The sequence below is a fragment of the Balaenoptera acutorostrata genome, chromosome 5 (assembly GCF_949987535.1).
Source record: "Balaenoptera acutorostrata chromosome 5, mBalAcu1.1, whole genome shotgun sequence".
NCBI lineage: Eukaryota > Metazoa > Chordata > Mammalia > Artiodactyla > Balaenopteridae > Balaenoptera > Balaenoptera acutorostrata.
Window position 1 is genome coordinate 8404663 of NC_080068.1, and position 19227 is coordinate 8423889.

The window sequence follows — 19227 nt, forward strand, 5'->3', positions numbered from 1 at the left end:
AATGTTCACGTTCAGGGAGCTGGCGAGGATGGGCTAAACAGAAAAGCATCAGTTTACGCCACGTAACAGACAAGCCCCAAATCTTAGTTCCTTAGAGCAACAAAGGGGAGAAATTATAAAGAGTTTTCTGCTTTACGTCTTCCCATGCTGGGGTCTGGCTGATGGATCAGCCACCGTCTCGAATGTGACCAGTCACCATGGCAAAGAGAAAGAGAGCTCGCTGCAATGGCAATTCAGTGCTCTGGGGCAGAAACGCACAATCTTACTGTGCGTCCAGAGGAGAAAGGAAGCTCAGATACTTCATGAACGACGACGGACCACCACATTTAGAAAGTAAATCCTGACTGATTTCCATTAAAACAATAAAATCCTGTATACATCTGAAAAGAATAACGAACTAGGATGTATTTAAACCCTAGAAGCTTCCTTTTCTTGGTTGGTAAGTAAGTAAAAGGCGCCTGAAGGCTCAGCATGGAGTCTCGTGCATTCTGTGACGCATCCAGTGTGGGAGGGCCGGGCGCAGGCAGGGTCTCAGTGCCCGCAAAGAGCGTGGAACTGCGAACACGGGGACTCAGGGTGCACAGTCTTTTGCAGACTATGAGGGGCACAGGCACTCCTCTAAAGGACAAAGAGTTTAGATGTTAATACAGATGTTCAAGGCTTTCTAGAAGGGAGAGTGCTATGTGTCTGTGTGTGTGTGTGTGTGTCTGTGTGTGTGTGGTGTACGCTCACAATTCACCTGGCTGCCCTTTCAAGGAACCGAGAGAGATTAGGTACAGCCCAGTAAAGAGAAAGAAGAGGGTGGCCTAGATTGTAAATTCAAGAACTTCTGGAAGGATATTTACATATTGAATATTGACTATCTCTTTGCAGGAGTCAACAAAGATTGATGAGGAGACAGTGTGAAGGGGGCAGGATTTATCATCGGTGAAGGTTCCCAGCCTCCACCCACCCCAGCGAGGGGAAGGAGGGCCCTCCCGCTCCCCCGCCTCTGCCTTCTGATGGACCAGTTCAAGGACTCTCGTGAGGCTGAATTAGGAGATGGGCCAAGAAGGACTGAAGCTAAGAATGCAAAAGAAGAGATGGAGAGAGAGCCTACGGAGAGAAGGAAGTGTAAGTAGGAGGGTGAAAAAGAGACAAAGTCGGGGGGTGGGGGGGGAGAGAACAGGTGTGAGAGGAGAGTAAGTCGTAGGGTTTGGAGAAAAGGAGGGTTTATTCTGTGACCTTTCGCCGTGTGCTGGGAGGGCAGGGTTGCAGATGAGGGGCTCCGCGTAAAGTGCTATGAAAAAGAATTGAGAGAAAGAGGAGCAGAGGGCCTGGGAAGCATCCCCTGGGTTTATGCATCGCATTCCCTTTATTGTTTTCCAGAGGCTGAATGTTTTCAGTACTTTTGGTTATTTGGACATGCTTGTTTGAATATTACTCTCTAAGGTTTGCATGTATTTTTAAAAATACAGATAAGAAACTGCTCTACTTAGAAATGCACAAATGAATATGCCAGAGTACACTGGAGAAATATCAAAGTTTTTGAGTCTTTGGTCAACCGGAAAAAAAAGCTTGTTTGCCAGCATCTTCTTAAAGGCTCTCCTTTTGCAGACAGGAAAGCGCCCCCCGATCGTTTTTGCAACGCTCTTCCCTGCTCCTGGCCTCTGTGTCAGTTACCAGTCTATTGCCTCATGAGTCCAAACACAGCCTTGAATATAATGCTTCATGACCACGAATTCCTTTCAGCATGTCTCCTTTGCAGAGCATGATGTTAAGCAAGAGGAGGAGGCTTCTGGCAATTCCCACCACGGGTGGGAAGGCAGGCCACGTCTCCCGCCATGGAAGGAGCCTGCCCGAGCCGCGGGGCCAGACCACAGTCCCTCTGCAACCTGGCCACCGTGGCCTGGTGATAGCCTGCTCAGGACTCCATGCATCCCACCCTCTGAGGGCCTCTGCCCCCCTGGCCTCCAGACCCTCAATGCAGCCCTCCACGACCTGCTGCTGACCACCTGCTCCCCATCTGCACTTGCAGGGCCGCCTGCTGTCTCCCCCAAATCCACTCCAGCCAACCTCTCTGCTACTGGGGGACCAAGGCACACTTGATCCAAGAAGTCTGCACTCCTTCCACATGTGGCCTCCCTTGGGTTTTCTCCCTCAGCCCTTTGGTACTAGACAGAGTTTCCTTGTGTCTTACAGCTACTCTTTAATTAGAGTTAAAATTCTTATACTAATGTCGACTGAAAAAGATGCACAATCTGAAAGTTGAGAATTATATTTTACTTGGCTGACAAAACTGAGGACGTAAGGCCAGGATGCAGCCTTTCAGAGAGACTGCTCTGCAGAGGTCAGGGAGGGGCCGGGATGTACAGGAGGTTTTGCAACAAAGTCCAGGGAGTCACAGTTTCAAAAGATGACTGTTCCTTAAAGAAAAGCAGACGTCTCAAGTCAAGGAATTTAGTGCTTTTCTATGTATGGGAAGATGCACGAGTCTGGTCTCACTGGTACCTTGCCTTTGAGATGCACCTCAGCTCTCTGGGGCCCGGATCCTGTTCTCTCCCATCCTGAATCCCCTCAGGTGCACCACCTGGGTGGCTGCAGTGACTGAGGGCTTGGCAGTGGGCAGCCCCTTTGTCCCCATGCTGAGTCCCCTCCGGGTTCACAGTCCCTGGGGCGGCTGTAGTGGCTTGAGGGCTGCAACATCCTTTGGTTACTGATATGGCAGGCAGGATTTTTCACTTCCCTTGTTTAACCCACTCTGCGGTTTCTGTCTCCCAATTAGACCCAGGCTGCTACAGACCCTTCGAGTGGTTTGGTGGGTCAGCTCCACTCCTAATACCGTGTTCCTCGAGGGAAAGTGTGACTGGCTCGCCACTTGGAAACATCCATTTTATGAGTGACAAAAAATGGGCAGAGAGAATAACTTACGTAGAACAACAGGGGTCTAAAATAGGTTCAAAATTAGACATTATGAAGATCCTACATGCCGCGGAGCAACAAAGCCCATGCGCCACAACTACTGAGACTGCGCTCTAGAGCCCGCAAGCCACAACTACTGAGCCCACATGCCACAACTACTGAAACCGCACACCTAGAGCCCGTGCTCCATGACAAGAGAAGCCACCACAATGAGAAGCCTGCGGACCACAACAAAGAGTAGCCCCCGCTCAACGCAACTAGAGAAAGCCCGCACACAGCAATGAAGACCCAACACAGCCAAAAATAAATTAATTAATTTTTTAAAATTAAAAAAAAATTAGACATTAGATGGCTAAAGAATTCCCTCTCATCCACTGTTGAGTAAACAGTAAGGGATGAGTCATAGATCCATAGCAAACCATGTTCTATGGAAGTCGAAACACAGAGATGAAATGACATATCCAAAAACATAATTGGGCTTTGAGTTCGAGTCTTGTGACTTTCACTAAATCCCGAGTCTGGAGGACACACCTCCGTGGCATCAGTATGTTTGTCAGCCTGTCATCCATTCCTAGGGAGCACTCAGGCTCTGGTTCTTTCTTCTCTAGGCATCCTGTCACCGTTGCTTCAGAAATTTGATGTTTCACCCTGAAAGGTTTACAGCAAAAAGTTCGAATGTCCTTTCTCACCCGCATCACCATCACACACATGCACAAATGTTTTGGTTAGGTCTGAGTTCTGAGTTGTTTATTCCTACATCCTATCTTTTTTTTTTCCCTTCTCTCATTTGCAAATACCACCATTGCTTTTGAAAATCAGGCTATAATTTACTAAATTCAAAAATGTCTTAATTGCGGATCTTGCATCCTCCCTAATCCGTATCTCCTGGGCGATTATCTGAGGGGTTTCTCCATGTTTGCCATGCACATGCCTAAGATTAGAATTTATATTAACAGTTCCCAAGCCTAAGAGTCCCAAACTGAGAAGAGAGAGACCACAGTTACATTAGCTTTTGACAGATAAAATAACATCCTATCGTAGATACCTTTGAATCAAATTTGTCATGCTCCAGAGGGCCCATTTCCTTCAAAAGTGCAAAACCCAGAAGGCAAAGGAATGGAAGGAGAAAGTGTGATCTTGAGTGTGAAATATCTGATGGCAATGACTACGTTAAATATTCATATATTTCAAAGCAAATGAAATTTCCCTAATCATCACCTGGTGGTCACAAACTAATATGTATCTTATTGATCTCTTAACAAGAACAGGACCAAACATAAATTTGAAACTTACTAGTCGAGTTATTGTCTGATCCGCTTTTCTTAAACTTGTTAAAGAACATATCAAAAAAAAAAATTCAGCGTAGGAGAAAAAATAAGCATTTATAAGAAAACACAGGCTGAGTCAAACCCTGGAAGATACTATCAACTGAAAAATATTTAAATGCATTTTCAGCAAGATGTACGATGTGACAAACAGAAATCAAGTTACCTGAAAGGCACCAGATGTAGAAATCAAAAAACCTGCTGCTAGGAATGTCAAAAATGGAAAAATATTAAACAAAGTGGACCCAGGCGTAATTCCTGTGTTAACATATTTGTCAATCACTAGTTTCGTATCAACCGCAAATCTCTGTTCTTTCAAAGTTCTCTACAATTCTGATTTTTTTTTTCTGAAATTTTACTGTTGTAAAAATTTCCACATAGCCTGTGGGCAGCCTGTTTTGAAGTTCCCATCCATTCACTGATTTTTTTTTTTTTTTTTTTTTGGTACATTCATGTAATCTTCCTCCCCCAAAGCCTTGTTCCTTACATCAGTCACTTGGAGGCAATGGCTTGGCTTTCTTCCCCACTGTCTCCTAAACGGCTCCTAAACCAGCTCCCCTGGCTCCTCTGTTGCCCTGGTCCTAGTTCCAGTAGATTCTGCAGTTGTCTTTTCCCTCCCATCCAGTCCTCCAAATTACCTCCAGAGTTATCTTTAACACTCTGATTGTGTCACTTTCCCGTCAAAATATACAAATTCAACATATAAAAATGAATGTGATAACACTTCCATGTACCAGCAACAAACAATTTGTGTGTGTGAGCAGAACTTCCCAGGCTCATTGTAGATATGCATGGGAATGGAAAAGACCAGGAATTGCTAAGACTCTCTCTCGAAGACGCACTAGGTGTGAAGATATATGCTACCAGATATCAAGACTTACCATAAAGCCATGAGAATTAGGAGAATGCGGCCTTAGTGCCAGGATAGACAAGTTAACCAGGGAAGCAGAATAAGAAGGCCGGAAATGAACACATGGGTATGTGAACACTTGCGTTACAACTGAGATGGCAGGACAGGGCAGAGGAGAAATTGTGTTCTTTTCAATTAATGGTTCTGGAACAAGTGTGTCTCCATATGGAAAACAATGAAATTACAGCTTTGTTTTATACACATATATGAATTAACACCTGGTGTGTTACACATTTAATGTAAGAGACAAATCTGTAAAGCTTTTAGGAGCTGATATAAGAGACTATCTTTGTGACTTCAGGGCAGGAAAAGTTTTCTTAAATAAGATATAACAAGCAACCAGAAAAAAAAAGACACATATTAATACAGAAAAAAAAAAAAAAAAAACCCAAACAGGAAAAGCTACTGCAACACATAAAACTAGACAAACTTTCATATTCAAAACATGTTTTACAAAGCATTGAAAAAGGTCACACGATAGAAAAAAAAAGAAAACTTGAACCAGCATTTCACAAAAAAGAAATCCAATGGCTAAAAACATATTAAAAGATGCTCAGCCTCATTAATAATTTAAAAATGCAAATTAAAATCATAAGGAAATTTTACCACACACCCACCAGACTGGCAAAAATTAAAAGTGTGACAAAATCAAGTGTTGACAGGGATATGGAACATTGGAAACACTCCTGCTATTAGCCTGAAGCTGAAATGGTCACGCCACTTCAAAAAATACTTTGGCCTATTCTACTAAATTTGAAGAGACATTTATCTTATGGCCCAAAAAGGGCACTCCCTCAAAAAACGTGTGTGCATGTGCACAAGGAGATGTGTAAGAATGGTCACAGCAACACTGCCTGTAAGACCCAAATGTTGGAAACTACGGATGTGTCTTTCCACAGTAAATTTTCCAGCGTATGCGTAGAATGGAATACTTGTCAATGAAAATGAATAGACTACAGCCACACAAAGCAAGAAATAAAGAGCATTAGGCAAAAGAAGCAAGACAAAAAGGAATATATAGAGAATGACTTCAATTATATAAAATTTGAAACAGGTAAGATTGAACTGTCATGTTTCAGGATACACACATGGATGGTTAAACTCTGCAGAGGTGGTAAAACTATCCAGTTAAGCAGGGACTTGACTGCATACAGGTCAGGGCTGTGGTTAACACTGGGTGTGAATGGGATGGGACGCTGGTGTGTGAGCAAGGCTCCTCCTCGGACCTGAGTGTGGTCACAGAGGTGTTTGCTTTATAATTTTTCAATAAATGGTACCTCTAGGTTTTGTGCACTTTTCTCTATACGACCTATATTTCACAGTAGCACCAGATTATGAAAAAGTACTTGTTCACTTGACAAATGTAAATCAACACACACAAATCTATCACTTACAGACCCAATCGGGTCAAGTACATTTTTAGCTGAGGAAGAATTTCCCCCCGTTTTGAACACCTCTAGTTTACTGACCTTGCATTCCTTGTGTTGCCACAGACTAGAAACATTTTTCCTGGGGGATTAACCAAGGTGGCGGAGTAGAAGGACGTGCTCTCTCTCCCTCTTGCGAGAGCACCAGAATCACAACTGGCTGCTGGACAATCACTGACAAGAAGACCCTGGACTTCACCAAGGAGGATACCCCACGTCCAAGGACAGAGGAGAAGCCACAGTGAGATGGTAGGAGGGGCGCAATCAGAGTAAAATCTAATCCCATAACTGCTGGGTGGGTGACTCACAGACTGGCGAACACTTATACCACAGAAGTCCACCCACTGGAGTGAAGGTTCTGAGCCCCACGTCAGGCTTCCCAACCTGGGGGTCCGGCAAAGGGAGGAGGAATTCCTAGAGAATCAGACTTTGAAGCCTAGTGGGAATTGATTGCAGGACTTCGACACGACTGGGGGAAACAGAGACCCCACTCTTGGAGGGCACACACAAAGTAGTGTGCGATCGGGACCCAGGTGAAGGAGCAGTGACCCTGGGGGAGACTGAACCAGACCCAACTGCTGGTGTTGGAGGGTCTCCTGCAGAGGCGGGGGGTGGCTCTGTTTCACTGTGGGGACAAGGACTCTGGCAGCAGAGGTTCTGGGAAGTGCTCCTTGGCATGAGCCCTCCCAGAGTCTGCCATTAACCCCACCAAAGAGCCCAGGTAGGCTCCAGTGTTGGGTTGCCTCAGGCAAAACAACCAACAGGGAGGGAACCCAGCCCCACCCATCAACAGTCAAGTGGATTAAAGTTTTACTGAGCTCTGACCGCCACAGCAACAGTCAGCTCTACCCACCACCAGAGCCTCCCATCAAGCCTCTTAGATAGCCTCAACCGCCAGAGGGCAGACAGCAGAAGCAAGAAAAACTACAATCCTGCAGCCTGTGGACCAAAAACCAGTTACAGAAAGATAGACAAGATGAAAAGGCAGAGGGCTATGTACCAGATGAAGGAACAAGAAAAAACCCCAGAAAAACAACTAAATGAAGTGGAGATAGGCAACCTTCCAGAAAAAGAATTCAGAATAATGATAGTGAAGATGATCCAGGACCTCGGAATAAGAATGGAGGCAAAGATTGAGAAGATACAAGAAATGGTTAACAAAGACCTAGAAGAATTAAAGAACAAACAAACAGAGATGAACAATACAATAACTGAAATGAAAACTACACTAGAAGGAATCAATAGCAGAATAACTGAGGCAGAAGAACGGATAAGTGACCTGGAAGACAGAATGGTGGAATTCACTGCTGCGGAACAGACTAAAGAAAAAAGAATGAAAAGAAATGAAGACAGCCTAAGAGACCTCTGGGACAACATTAAACACACCAACATTCGCATTATAGGGGTCCCAGAAGGAGAAGAGAGAGAGAAAGGACCAGAGAAAATATTTGAAGAGATTATAGTCGAAAACTTCCCTAACATGGGAAAGGCAATAGCCACCCAAGTCCAGGAAGCGCAGAGAGTCCCATACAGGATAAACCCAAGGAGAAACACGCTGAGACACATAGTAATCAAAGTGGCAAAAATTAAAGACAAAGAAAAATTACTGAAAGGAGCAAGGGAAAAATGACAAATAACATACAAGGGAACTCCCATAAGGTTAACAGCTGATTTCTCAGCAGAAACTCTGCAAGCCAGAAGGGAGTGGCATGATATATTTAAAGTGATGAAAGGGAAGAACGTACAACCAAGATTACTCTACCCGGCAAGGATCTCATTTAGATTTGATGGAGAAATCAAAAGCTTTACAGACAAGCAAAAGCTAAGAGAATTCAGCACCACCAAACCAGCTCTACAACAAATGCTAAAGGAACTTCTCTAAGTGGGAAACACAAGAGAAGGAAAGGACCTACAAAAACAAACCCAAAACAATTAAGAAAATGGTCATAGGAACATACATATCGATAATTACCTTAAACGTGAATGGATTAAATGCCCCAACCAAAAGACATAGACTGGCTGAATGGATACAAAAACAAGACCCATATATATGCTGTCTACGAGAGGCCCACTTTAGACCTAGGGACACATACAGACTGAAAGTGAGGGGATGGAAAAAGATATTCCATGCAAATGGAAATCAAAAGAAAGCTGGAGTAGCTATACTCATATCAGATAAAATAGACTTTAAAATAAAGAATGTTACAAGAGACAAGGAAGGACACTACATAATGATCCAGGGATCAATCCAAGAAGAAGATATAACAATTATAAATATATATGCACCCAACATAGGAGCACCTCAATACATAAGGCAACTGCTAACAGCTATAAAAGAGGAAATTGACAGTAACACAATCATAGTGGGGGACTTTAACACCTCACTTACACCAATGGACAGATCATCCAAAATGAAAATAAATAAGGAAACAGAAGCTTTAAATGACACAGTAGACCAGATAGATTTAATTGACATATATAGGACATTCCATCCAAAAACAGCAGATTACACGTTCTTCTCAAGTGCGCATGGAACATTCTCCAGGATAGATCACATCTTGGGTCACAAATCAAGCCTCAGTAAATTTAAGAAAATTGAAATCATATCAAGCATCTTTTCCGACCACAACGCTATGAGATTAGAAATGAATTACAGCGAAAAAAACGTAAAAAAGACAAACACATGGAGGCTAAACAATACGTTACTAAATAACCAAGAGATCACTGAAGCAATCAAAGAGGAAATCAAAAAATACCTAGAGACAAATGACAATGAAAACACGGCAACCCAAAACCTATGGGAAGCAGCGAAAGCAGTTCTAAGAGGGAAGTTTATAGCTATACAAGCCTACCTAAAGAAACAAGAAAAATCTCAAGTAAACAATCTAACCTTACACCTAAAGAAACTAGAGAAAGAAGAACAAACAAAATCCAAAGTTAGCAGAAGGAAAGAAATCATAAAGATCAGAGCAGAAATAAATGAAATAGAAACAAAGAAAACAATAGCAAAGATCAATAAAACTAAAAGTTGGTTCTTTGAGAAGATACACAAAATTGATAAGCCATTAGCCAGACTCATCAAGAAAAAGAGGGAGAGGACTCAAATCAATAAAATCAGAAATGAAAAAGGAGAAGTTACAACAGACACCGCAGAAATACAAAGCATCCTAAGAGACTACTACAAGCAACTTTATGCCAATAAAATGGACAACCTGGAAGAAATGGACAAATTCTTAGAAAGGTATAACCTTCCAAGACTGAACCAGGAAGAAACAGAAAATATGAACAGACCAATCACAAGTAATGAAATTGAAACTGTGATTAAAAATCTTCCAACAAACAAAAGTCCAGGACCAGATGGCTTCACAGGTGAATTCTATCAAACATTTAGAGAAGAGCTAACACCTATCCTTCTCAAACTCTTCCAAAAAACTGCAGAGGAAGGAACACTCCCAAACTCATTCTATGAGGCCACCATCACCCTGATACCAAAACCAGACAAAGACACTACAAAAAAAGAAAATTACAGACCAATATCACTGATGAATATAGATGCAAAAATCCTCAACAAAATACTAGCAAACAGAATCCAACAACACATTAAAAGGATCATACACCACGATCAAGTGGGATTTATCCCAGGGATGCAAGGATTCTTCAATATACGCAAATCAATCAATGTGATACACCATATTAACAAATTGAAGAATAAAAACCATATGATCATCTCAATAGATGCAGAAAAAGCTTTTGACAAAATTCAACACCCATTTCTGATAAAAACTCTCCAGAAAGTGGGCATAGAGGGAACCTACCTCAACATAATAAAGGCCATATATGACAAACCCACAGCAAACATCATTCTCAATGGTGAAAAACTGAAAGCATTTCCTCTAAGATCAGGAACGAGACAAGGATGTCCACTCTCACCAGTATTATTCAACATAGTTCTGGAAGTCCTAGCCACGGCAATCAGAGAAGAAAAAGAAATAAAAGGAATACAAATTGGAAAAGAAGAAGTAAAACTGTCACTGTTTGCGGATGACATGATACTATACATAGAGAATCCTAAAACTGCCACCAGAAAACTGCTAGAGCTAATTAATGAATATGGTAACGTTGCAGGATACAAAATTAATGCACAGAAATCTCTTGCATTCCTATACACTAATGATGAAAAATCTGAAAGAGAAATTATGGAAACACTCCCATTTACCACTGCAACAAAAAGAATAAAATACCTAGGAATAAACCTACCTAGGGAGACAAAAGACCTGTATGCAGAAAACTATAAGACACTGATGAAAGAAATTAAAGATGATACCAACAGATGGAGAGATATACCATGTTCTTGGATTGGAAGAATCAACATTGTGAAAATGAGTATACTACCCAAAGCAATCTACAGATTCAATGCAATCCCTATCAAATTACCAATGGCATTTTTTACGGAGCTAGAACAAATCATCTTAAAATTTGTATGGAGACACAAAAGACCCCGAATAGCCAAAGCAGTCTTGAGGCAAAAAAATGGAGCTGGAGGAATCAGACTCCCTGACTTCAGACTATACTACAAAGCTACAGTAATCAAGACAATATGGTACTGGCACAAAAACAGAAACATAGATCAATGGAACAAGATAGAAAGCCCAGAGATTAACCCACGCACCTATGGTCAACTAATCTATGACAAAGGAGGCAAAGATATACAATGGAGAAAAGACAGTCTCTTCAATAAGTGGTGCTGGGAAAACTGGACAGCTACATGTAAAAGAATGAAATTAGAATACTCCCTAACACCATACACAAAAATAAACTCAAAATGGATTAGAGACCTAAATATAAGACTGGACACTATAAAACTCTTAGAGGAAAACATAGGAAGAACACTCTTTGACATAAATCACAGCAAGATCTTTTTTGATCCACCTCCTAGAGTAATGGAAATAAAAACAAAAATAAACAAATGGGACCTAATGAAACTTCAAAGCTTTTGCACAGCAAAGGAAACCATAAACAAGACGAAAAGACAACCCTCAGAATGGGAGAAAATATTTGCAAACGAATCAACGGACAAAGGATTAATCTCCAAAATATATAAACAGCTCATGCAGCTCAATATTAAAGAAACAAACACCCCAATCCAAAAATGGGCAGAAGATCTAAATAGACATTTCTCCAAAGGAGACATACTGACGGCCACGAAGCACATGAAAAGATGCTCAACATCACTAATTATTAGAGAAATGCAAATCAAAACTACAATGAGGTATCACGTCACTCCTGTTAGAATGGGCATCATCAGAAAATCTACAAACAACAAATGCTGGAGAGGGTGTGGAGAAAAGGGAACCCTCTTGCACTGTTGGTGGGAATGTAAATTGATACAGCCACTATGGAGAACAATATGGAGGTTCCTTAAAAAACTAAAAATAGAATTACCATATGACCCAGCAATCCCACTACTGGGCATATACCCAGAGAAAACCGTAATTCAAAAAGACACATGCACCCGAATGTTCATTGCAGCACTATTTACAATAGCCAGGTCATGGAAGCAACCTAAATGCCCATCGACAGACGAATGGATAAAGAAGATGTGGTACATATATACAATGGACTATTACTCAGCCATAAAAAGGAACGAAATTGAGTCATTTGTTGAGACGTGGATGGGTCTAGAGACTGTCATACAGAGTGAAGTAAGTCAGAAAGAGAAAAACAAATATCGTATATTAATGCATGTATGTGGAACCTAGAAAAATGGTACATATGAGCCGGTTTGCAGGGCAGAAGTTGAGACACAGATGTAGGGAATGGACATATGGACACCAAGGGGGGAAAACTGCGGTGGGGTGGGGATGGTGGTGTGCTGAATTGGGCGATTGGGATTGACATGTATACACTGATGTGTATAAAATTGATGCCTAATAAGAACCTGCAGTATAAACAAACAAACAAAACAACTAATACTAAACTTTCATGGGGTTATTTGTATGGAAATATGTTAATATAAATGTTTCAGACATTACATGAAATTTCTAAAAATCTAAAAAATATATATATATATATCATGATCTTCAACTTCAAGTCATTGCAATTTAACAAATGTTGCAGTGCTTACTACATGCAAGGCACTGTGCTAGCTGGTTAACTTCCCTCCTCCCCCACTCTCAGTGTTGTCAGACATGTGTCAGACATGGTCCTTTTAAAAATCCATTGTTGCTTTTCACTTGCCTCTCAGAGAGTATTAAAGATATGAATCGTGAAAAAAAAAAAAGAAGACACTGATTTTCTGAGACAAACCTCTTGTACAAAATAAATTGAGAGATAATAAATCTCTATATAAAAATGATTGTACACACACACACTTATATGCCCACAAACACATATTTACCTTTCATTTTAAACAAATCACTAGGAAAATAAGGGTTGAAGGAAAAGTTCCTTGCTTCTTTACAAGGTAGGCAAATCAACATAGGGTAAAAATAATACCCCAAGTCACCTAATCTATTTTGGAATAGTAAAACCAAAAGAGATGAAGAATCAGTTTTATCTTGGGGAAGTTGTTTCTGATTTTAAAATGTAAGCACAATACACGTGATGATAAAATGGACTTCTCAACTCAGAATAAATGAACTTTTATGAGTGTACATAACTCTAAAGTAATGATAATGAAGTAATTCAAATAAAGGGAAGGTTGGTGTGTGAGATGTCTCCAAAATTTTTCATAATATTTGGTTTTCCCTTTACTTAGGACTTCTTTTAAACAAGGCGAAAACTTAAGGTTTTCTGGCCTGTTTTGGACAAGTTGTTATGAATTTTAGCATCTCATCTTTAAATCTCTATTCTTGAACTCCAAATGTTTCCCTCTATTACAGTGTACAGTAATAAACAACTGCTACTCTCTGCTTGTTCCCACCCACTTGTACAAGTAAGTCTGTAGTATTTCAGGACCTCTGATTTGGTTTTCAAGAGGCTTTTTCTTGTCACTGGCTCTCCTCCATTTCTGCTGACCCAGGCTTCCAAGAGTGTGAGGGATAATGGGATACACTCTCCGAAGAGTTTGATGCCTCTCTTTTTATTTGTTTTGCTCATCACTGTATTAAAAACATAAAATTCTAACTGAGTAAATTTGAAGATCGAATTGGCTTTATTCAATGATTTATGAATCGGGCAGCATCCCATTGAGCAAGTAGAAAGGAGCTCTGCGGAGCTGTAAAAAATGCAAGAACTTTACAGGCAGGAGGGGGCAGAAAAGGGAAGTTTCTAGCTAAGAGTGGATTGTTTCAGGCAGGGTCACCTTCCTTTTGGGGGAAGGTGGGGGGTCACCCCTCTAGTGCTGACCAGGTAATTCCAGATCTATTGGTGAAAGGTCCCATTCCTGAGAGAGGCTGAAACTGCAATTAGGTTAGCTATTAAGTCTTGGTTTGCTGACGTGGGACTTAGCACAAGTGACTCCATTTGGGGTTTGTTGTTTCTTTACTAACAACTGTATCTCATTCCTAGCTCTTAACCCCAGTACCTAGATACTTGCTGGTGAATGGATGACCAGACCAGTGAATTCAGAATTTCAGAGAAGTTCTTTATAATGAGAGACAGGCAGAGAAATGGCAGTTCTACCACCCAGTAAGTTTTGAACTCTTGCAGGTCTGATGCCCAAATCAAGCATGGGAACGTGAACAGTGAGACTGAGTGAAAACACAGCAGTTCTTTGTGTTTCTGTTAGAGAAACACTGGTGGGAGACAGAGGACAAAGGAAGGAGACACAGGACTGGAGTGACCTCAGCTGGGGGCGGGGTTTCACAGTGTTGGGTGCTGCAGAGAGGTAGTCAGCAGGAGCAGGGGCTGTGTACGTCATCAGAGGCATTTTTTATTTTATTTTATTGTTTTTATTGACGTATAGTTGATTTACAATCTTGTGCCAATCTGCTGTATGGCAAAGTGACTCAGTTATACACATATAGACATTCTTTTTTATAGTCTTTTCCATTACAGTTTATCACAGGATATTGACTCTAGTTCCCTGTGCTGTAGAGTAGGACCTTGTTGTTTATCCCTCCTATATATAATAGTTTACATCTGCTAATGCCACACTCCCAGCCCTTCCCTCTCCCACCCCCCTCCTCCTTGGCAACCACAAGTCTGTTCTCTATGTCTGTGAGTCTGTTGCTGTTTCATAGATAGGTTCATTTGTGCCATACTTTAGATTCCACATGTAAGTGGTAGCACATGGTATTTGTCTTTCTCTTTCTGACTTACTTCACTTAATAATCTCTAGTTGCATCCATGTTGCTGCAGTCATCAAAGGCATTTTAGAAGAGGCTCTGCTTGCCATAGCTTCTGGCAGCATTGCTTCCTACAGTGGAAAGAAGAATGTTGTTGATGGGAATTCCCAAAGTTAGGCTAAAGTGGGGGTGAAGTAACTTTTCTAGGTGAAGAGGTGATCTTTTTTTTTTTTTTTTGATTTGTATGTGTGTGTTTTATTATATATTAGTCTCTTAAATCAAATAGAAGACAAAAAGTGGAGCTACAAACCAAAGTTACAACAGTACTAGCTTTTCTCGTCGCCCGTCTGTCTACTTTTACCAGAGGTCTTTATTTCTACATAAGGCTTTGAGCTACTGTCCAGGGTCCTTGACTGCAACCTGAAGAACTCCCTGTGGCAGGCGGGTCTGGTGGTTAAGAACTCTCTCAACTCTTGATTAACTGGGAATGTCTTGATTTCTTCCTCATTTTCGAAGGAAAGTTTTGCTAGATATAGGATTCTTGGTTGACGGTTTCTTTCCTTCAACACTTCAAGTACATTGAGTCATGCCATCTGGCCTCCGAGGCTCCTGATGAGAAATCTGCTCAATGACCTTCCTGGCAAACCTTCTCTCAGCTTCATAGACTTTCATAATGTACCGTATCATGTCTTATGCAACAGAACATTTTGTATAGTATCGTGAAGTCAGTTAAGTTGTAACGTTATTTTGAGACCAGAATTTAAGGAAAAGGAATTGAACATTTCAAGTGTAGACATTATGAGGTCTCTAAAATTATTACACATTTTCAAACTAGAAATAAAAAGGCCACTGAAGTATCCTGCAGATTTTTATTTATAACAAAGTGAATACCAATATCTAATAACACACGTAAAGAAAAATTTCTTTGGGATCCTTTTTCCTAAGTGTAAAGGGGCCTTGAACTCAAAAAGTGAGAAAACCACTGTGGTGTATCCCCAGCGGTGATGGGTCCATTTCTTGCTCTGACCTCAGAGTGCACCATTGTGATGTACTTCACAAAGCCCTATGAAAGAGAAAGGTGGGCCCAGGTTTTTGGTCCTTAGAGCCCAGGAAGCTGCTTTTGGTGACCTGACGGCCTTGGACCTACAGTTAGCTTGTGTTTTCCTTGTTTCTGCCATTTTGTTGATTTTCGTTTCTCTTTTCTCTACTCTTTTTTATTTGTGTCATTGTTCTTTCTACAGTTAGCATAGTGAGTATTGTTGGTATAGTTAATACTTGATTAGTATAGTTAGTGTAGTTAGTACTAGTTAGCGCTGTTGGTACAGTTAGCGTAGTTAGCGTTGTTAGTAGAGACAGCATACTTAGCCCTGTTAGTACAGTTAGCATTGTTAGTTAGCGTAGTTAGCATTGCTAGGTAGTGCTGTCAGTCAGTGTAGTTAGCAGATCACCAGGATGCAGGGCCTCACAGCCAAATCTGCTGGCAAGAAGGCTCATATTGATGACTTCAAGATCCTCCGCACCATTGGTGAAGGCACCTTCGGTGAAGTGAAGTTGGCCTGGCACATTCTGACCGGGACACAGGTGGCTGTGAAGGTCATAAAGAAAAGGCGTCAGAGCTTCTCAAGTGTCCAGGCACTTTTCCGGGAAGTGTGCAGTCTGAAGGTTCTGAATCACCCCAATATTGTAAAACTGCTGGGGGTGATTGACACAGAGGAGACATTTTTCGTGGTGATGGAGTACCTCAGTGGGGGGGACATGTACCGCTATTTGAAGACCCATGGCCGTATGACAGAGGCGGAGGCCCGAGGCCCGTTCCAGCAGCTGGTCTCCGCCCTGCAGCACTGCCACCGGAGGGGCATCGTGCATTGGGACCTGAAGCCACTGAGCCTCCTCTTTGATTCCAACATGAATATCAAACTTACAGACTTTGGCCTCAGCAACAAGAGTGATGGCACTGTCCAACTGGACACGATCTGCGGCAGACACCCTTATGCTGCCCCGGAACTCTTGCTGGGGCAGAGCTACAGCGGCTCTGCGGTGGACGTGTGGAGCTTGGGAGTAGTGCTGTACACCATGGTAACTGGGTCCTGGCCCTTTGTGGGAAAAGACTTCCAGGAGCTGCGGAAGCAAATCCTACAAGGGCAATACCCCATCCCACCTTATCTGTCTTTGGAGATAAAGGATCTGTTACAAAAAATGATTGCCCTCAACCCCAGTGACAGAGGCACCTTACCTGACCTCATGAGGCATCCATGGGTCAACATGGGCCAGAAGGAGCCACTCCAGCCACCCTGTGAAGAGGACCTGGAGGTGACAATGGTGAGGACTCCGGGCTTGACTTGCGACCAGATCCAGGACACTGGGACAGGCAGTGTGAGCTCCAAGAAACCCAAGGTGGAGGTCTCCATCATAACTCTGAAGCCCTTCTCTTGCGGGGACCTCTGTGGCAGTGAACTTGAGCCTTCTCCAAGCCCTGTGGTGTCCTCCCTGCAAACCAGGTGGCTCTACCACAGAAAAAATGTGCAGCTGCAGGAAGACCAGCAGGCAGGGCAGAAGACCGGTGAGTCTGCCTGTCCCCCACCCAGCCTGGAGGCGAGGACTGCCACCCCCAGCCCAGCCCCCCAGTGTGGCACTGGGACATCCCCCTCCAGCAGCAGCAGCAGGATTGGAGCCCCAGAGGGAAGCAGCTGCCCCCTGGGTGTGTCCAACACTGGAAGCTCCTCCCACGCTGCGCAGCCTGAGAGTGTGTCCTCATCCACTGTCTCTGGCCAGAGCCAGAAAAAGCAAGGGGTGGCTGGGAGAATCTGGAACTTTATTTTGAAACATCTTTGTTGCAAGCTGCCCAGCATGAGGCGTCATAATAAAGTGAGCCCATGTGAACCCCATGGATGACTGAGGCAGGAAGGTCAGGCCGCCGCGCTCCCTGGGGCCCAGTGCAGGGGAAGAGGAGTGTGTTCTCTGCACGGCCTTCGGAAGCATCGTATCCAAGACCCTGGCCAGCTCAGAGGATGGTCCGGAGCAGCCCGGGCGACCCAAAGCGAGGCCACCGTGGCTGCAGGTCTGCCCCTCAACCCCCACCTGGGTGAAACTTGAGAGACTGGACTGTCATTCCTGGGGCACGTCTCCCCTCCCCCACTCTTCTGTCTTCTGTGTTGGTGGGGGAGGGGGATAGTTCTTGTTCCAAGAACTCCTGGGTTCTTCCAATTCTGGTTAATAAACTTGATGCTCCAGAAAAAAAAAAAAAAAAGAAACATTTTTCCTTTTCTCTATATTGGGCTCTCAGAATTTTTTGTATTATGGACTCTATGTCTATTCCCATGCGAATGATGTTCAGATAGAATCCAGATACGCTGAGTATTTTAATAAAGAAAGAGAGGATAAAAGTCAAATGACTGAGAAAACGTTAATGTCGAAGGGAAAGACAGCAGTTGGCAATGTCCTTCTGACCGTGGCGAGAAACTCGGAGGAGTTTCTGCTGGTCAGCCTCAGACAAGAGAGGCCGCCGTCCCGGCCTCCGTCCACCCAGGGCCTCCGCCTGCTGTGCTTGCCCCGCCTTCCTCCTCTCGGCTCTGCCCTTCGGAGCCTTGCGGGTCACAGCGCAGTCGTTGACCAGCTCTTTCCAGGAAGGCCATGGGGGTAGACAGGGCCTATGTTGTTACTGATCGTTTATGATTTTTAATTCGATTTTGCCTCTGTTACCTTTTTGCTATGAACAACCCACCCCAGACTTAGTGACTTAAAGAAACAACCATTTATTGAGCTCTAATCCTGTGAATTAGCTGGGCAGGTTCCTCAGCTACTTGTAGCTGGGCCGGCTAGTGAGGCAGCCAGCAGCCGCTGACTATGATAACCTCTCTCATACGTCTGGCCCAGACGGCAGGACACCTGGCCACGCATATGTCCTCGCCCTGCAGGCCAGCCCGGGCTTCTTCACCTGGCAGTCAGAGCTCCGAGAGCAGCAAAGGCAAGTAAGTCGCATGTGCCGTCATGCTGCACGTCTGCAATGTCACCTTTGCTCAAGTCCATCATTCAAAGCCAGGCATGCGGTCCAGCCCAGGACCAGTGTGGGAGGGTATGACCGAAGGATGTGAATGCAAACGGTGGTGACCCTGGCCACCTCTGCCGTCCACGCAGCAGCAGGGTGCCTCCCCGAGGTCATGCAGTCGGAGTGTGGCCCTGGAACCACGGCCCACGGCTCCCCACGTCCAGGGCAGTGTTCTTTCCACCAGCGCAAATAAACACGGGGTGGGGGTGGGGGACCGGGGAAGGTGACTAGGGAGTCACACTTTATTCAATTAAGGGGTTTCGGTGGTGAAACTAACTGAGCAATTGCTATGTGATTGCTCTGTTTTGTCATGTGAATCACTGTTAGAGCGTTCAAACCATCAGCAACATCAGTGTGAAAATAGACATTCACCTCATGCTCTCATATCCGT

At 43.3% G+C, this 19227-nt stretch overlaps 1 protein-coding gene across 21 annotated transcripts in view; it reads right to left on the reverse strand.

Moving 5' to 3' along the window:
• LOC103008269 (uncharacterized) overlaps nucleotides 1-19227 on the reverse strand; it is a 252917-nt gene that overhangs the window by 34544 nt on the left and 199146 nt on the right. For 2 of the 21 annotated variants that reach the window (XM_057546289.1, XM_057546290.1), the window contains one exon: nucleotides 3301-3549. The exons of 6 other annotated variants lie outside the window; for them this stretch is intronic. In XM_057546289.1, the coding sequence (XP_057402272.1) occupies nucleotides 3327-3549 (223 nt within the window). In that variant the 3' untranslated portion in view covers nucleotides 3301-3326. 13 more of the 21 variants (XM_057546291.1, XM_057546292.1, XM_057546279.1 and 10 more) reach the window with 12 other exon arrangements.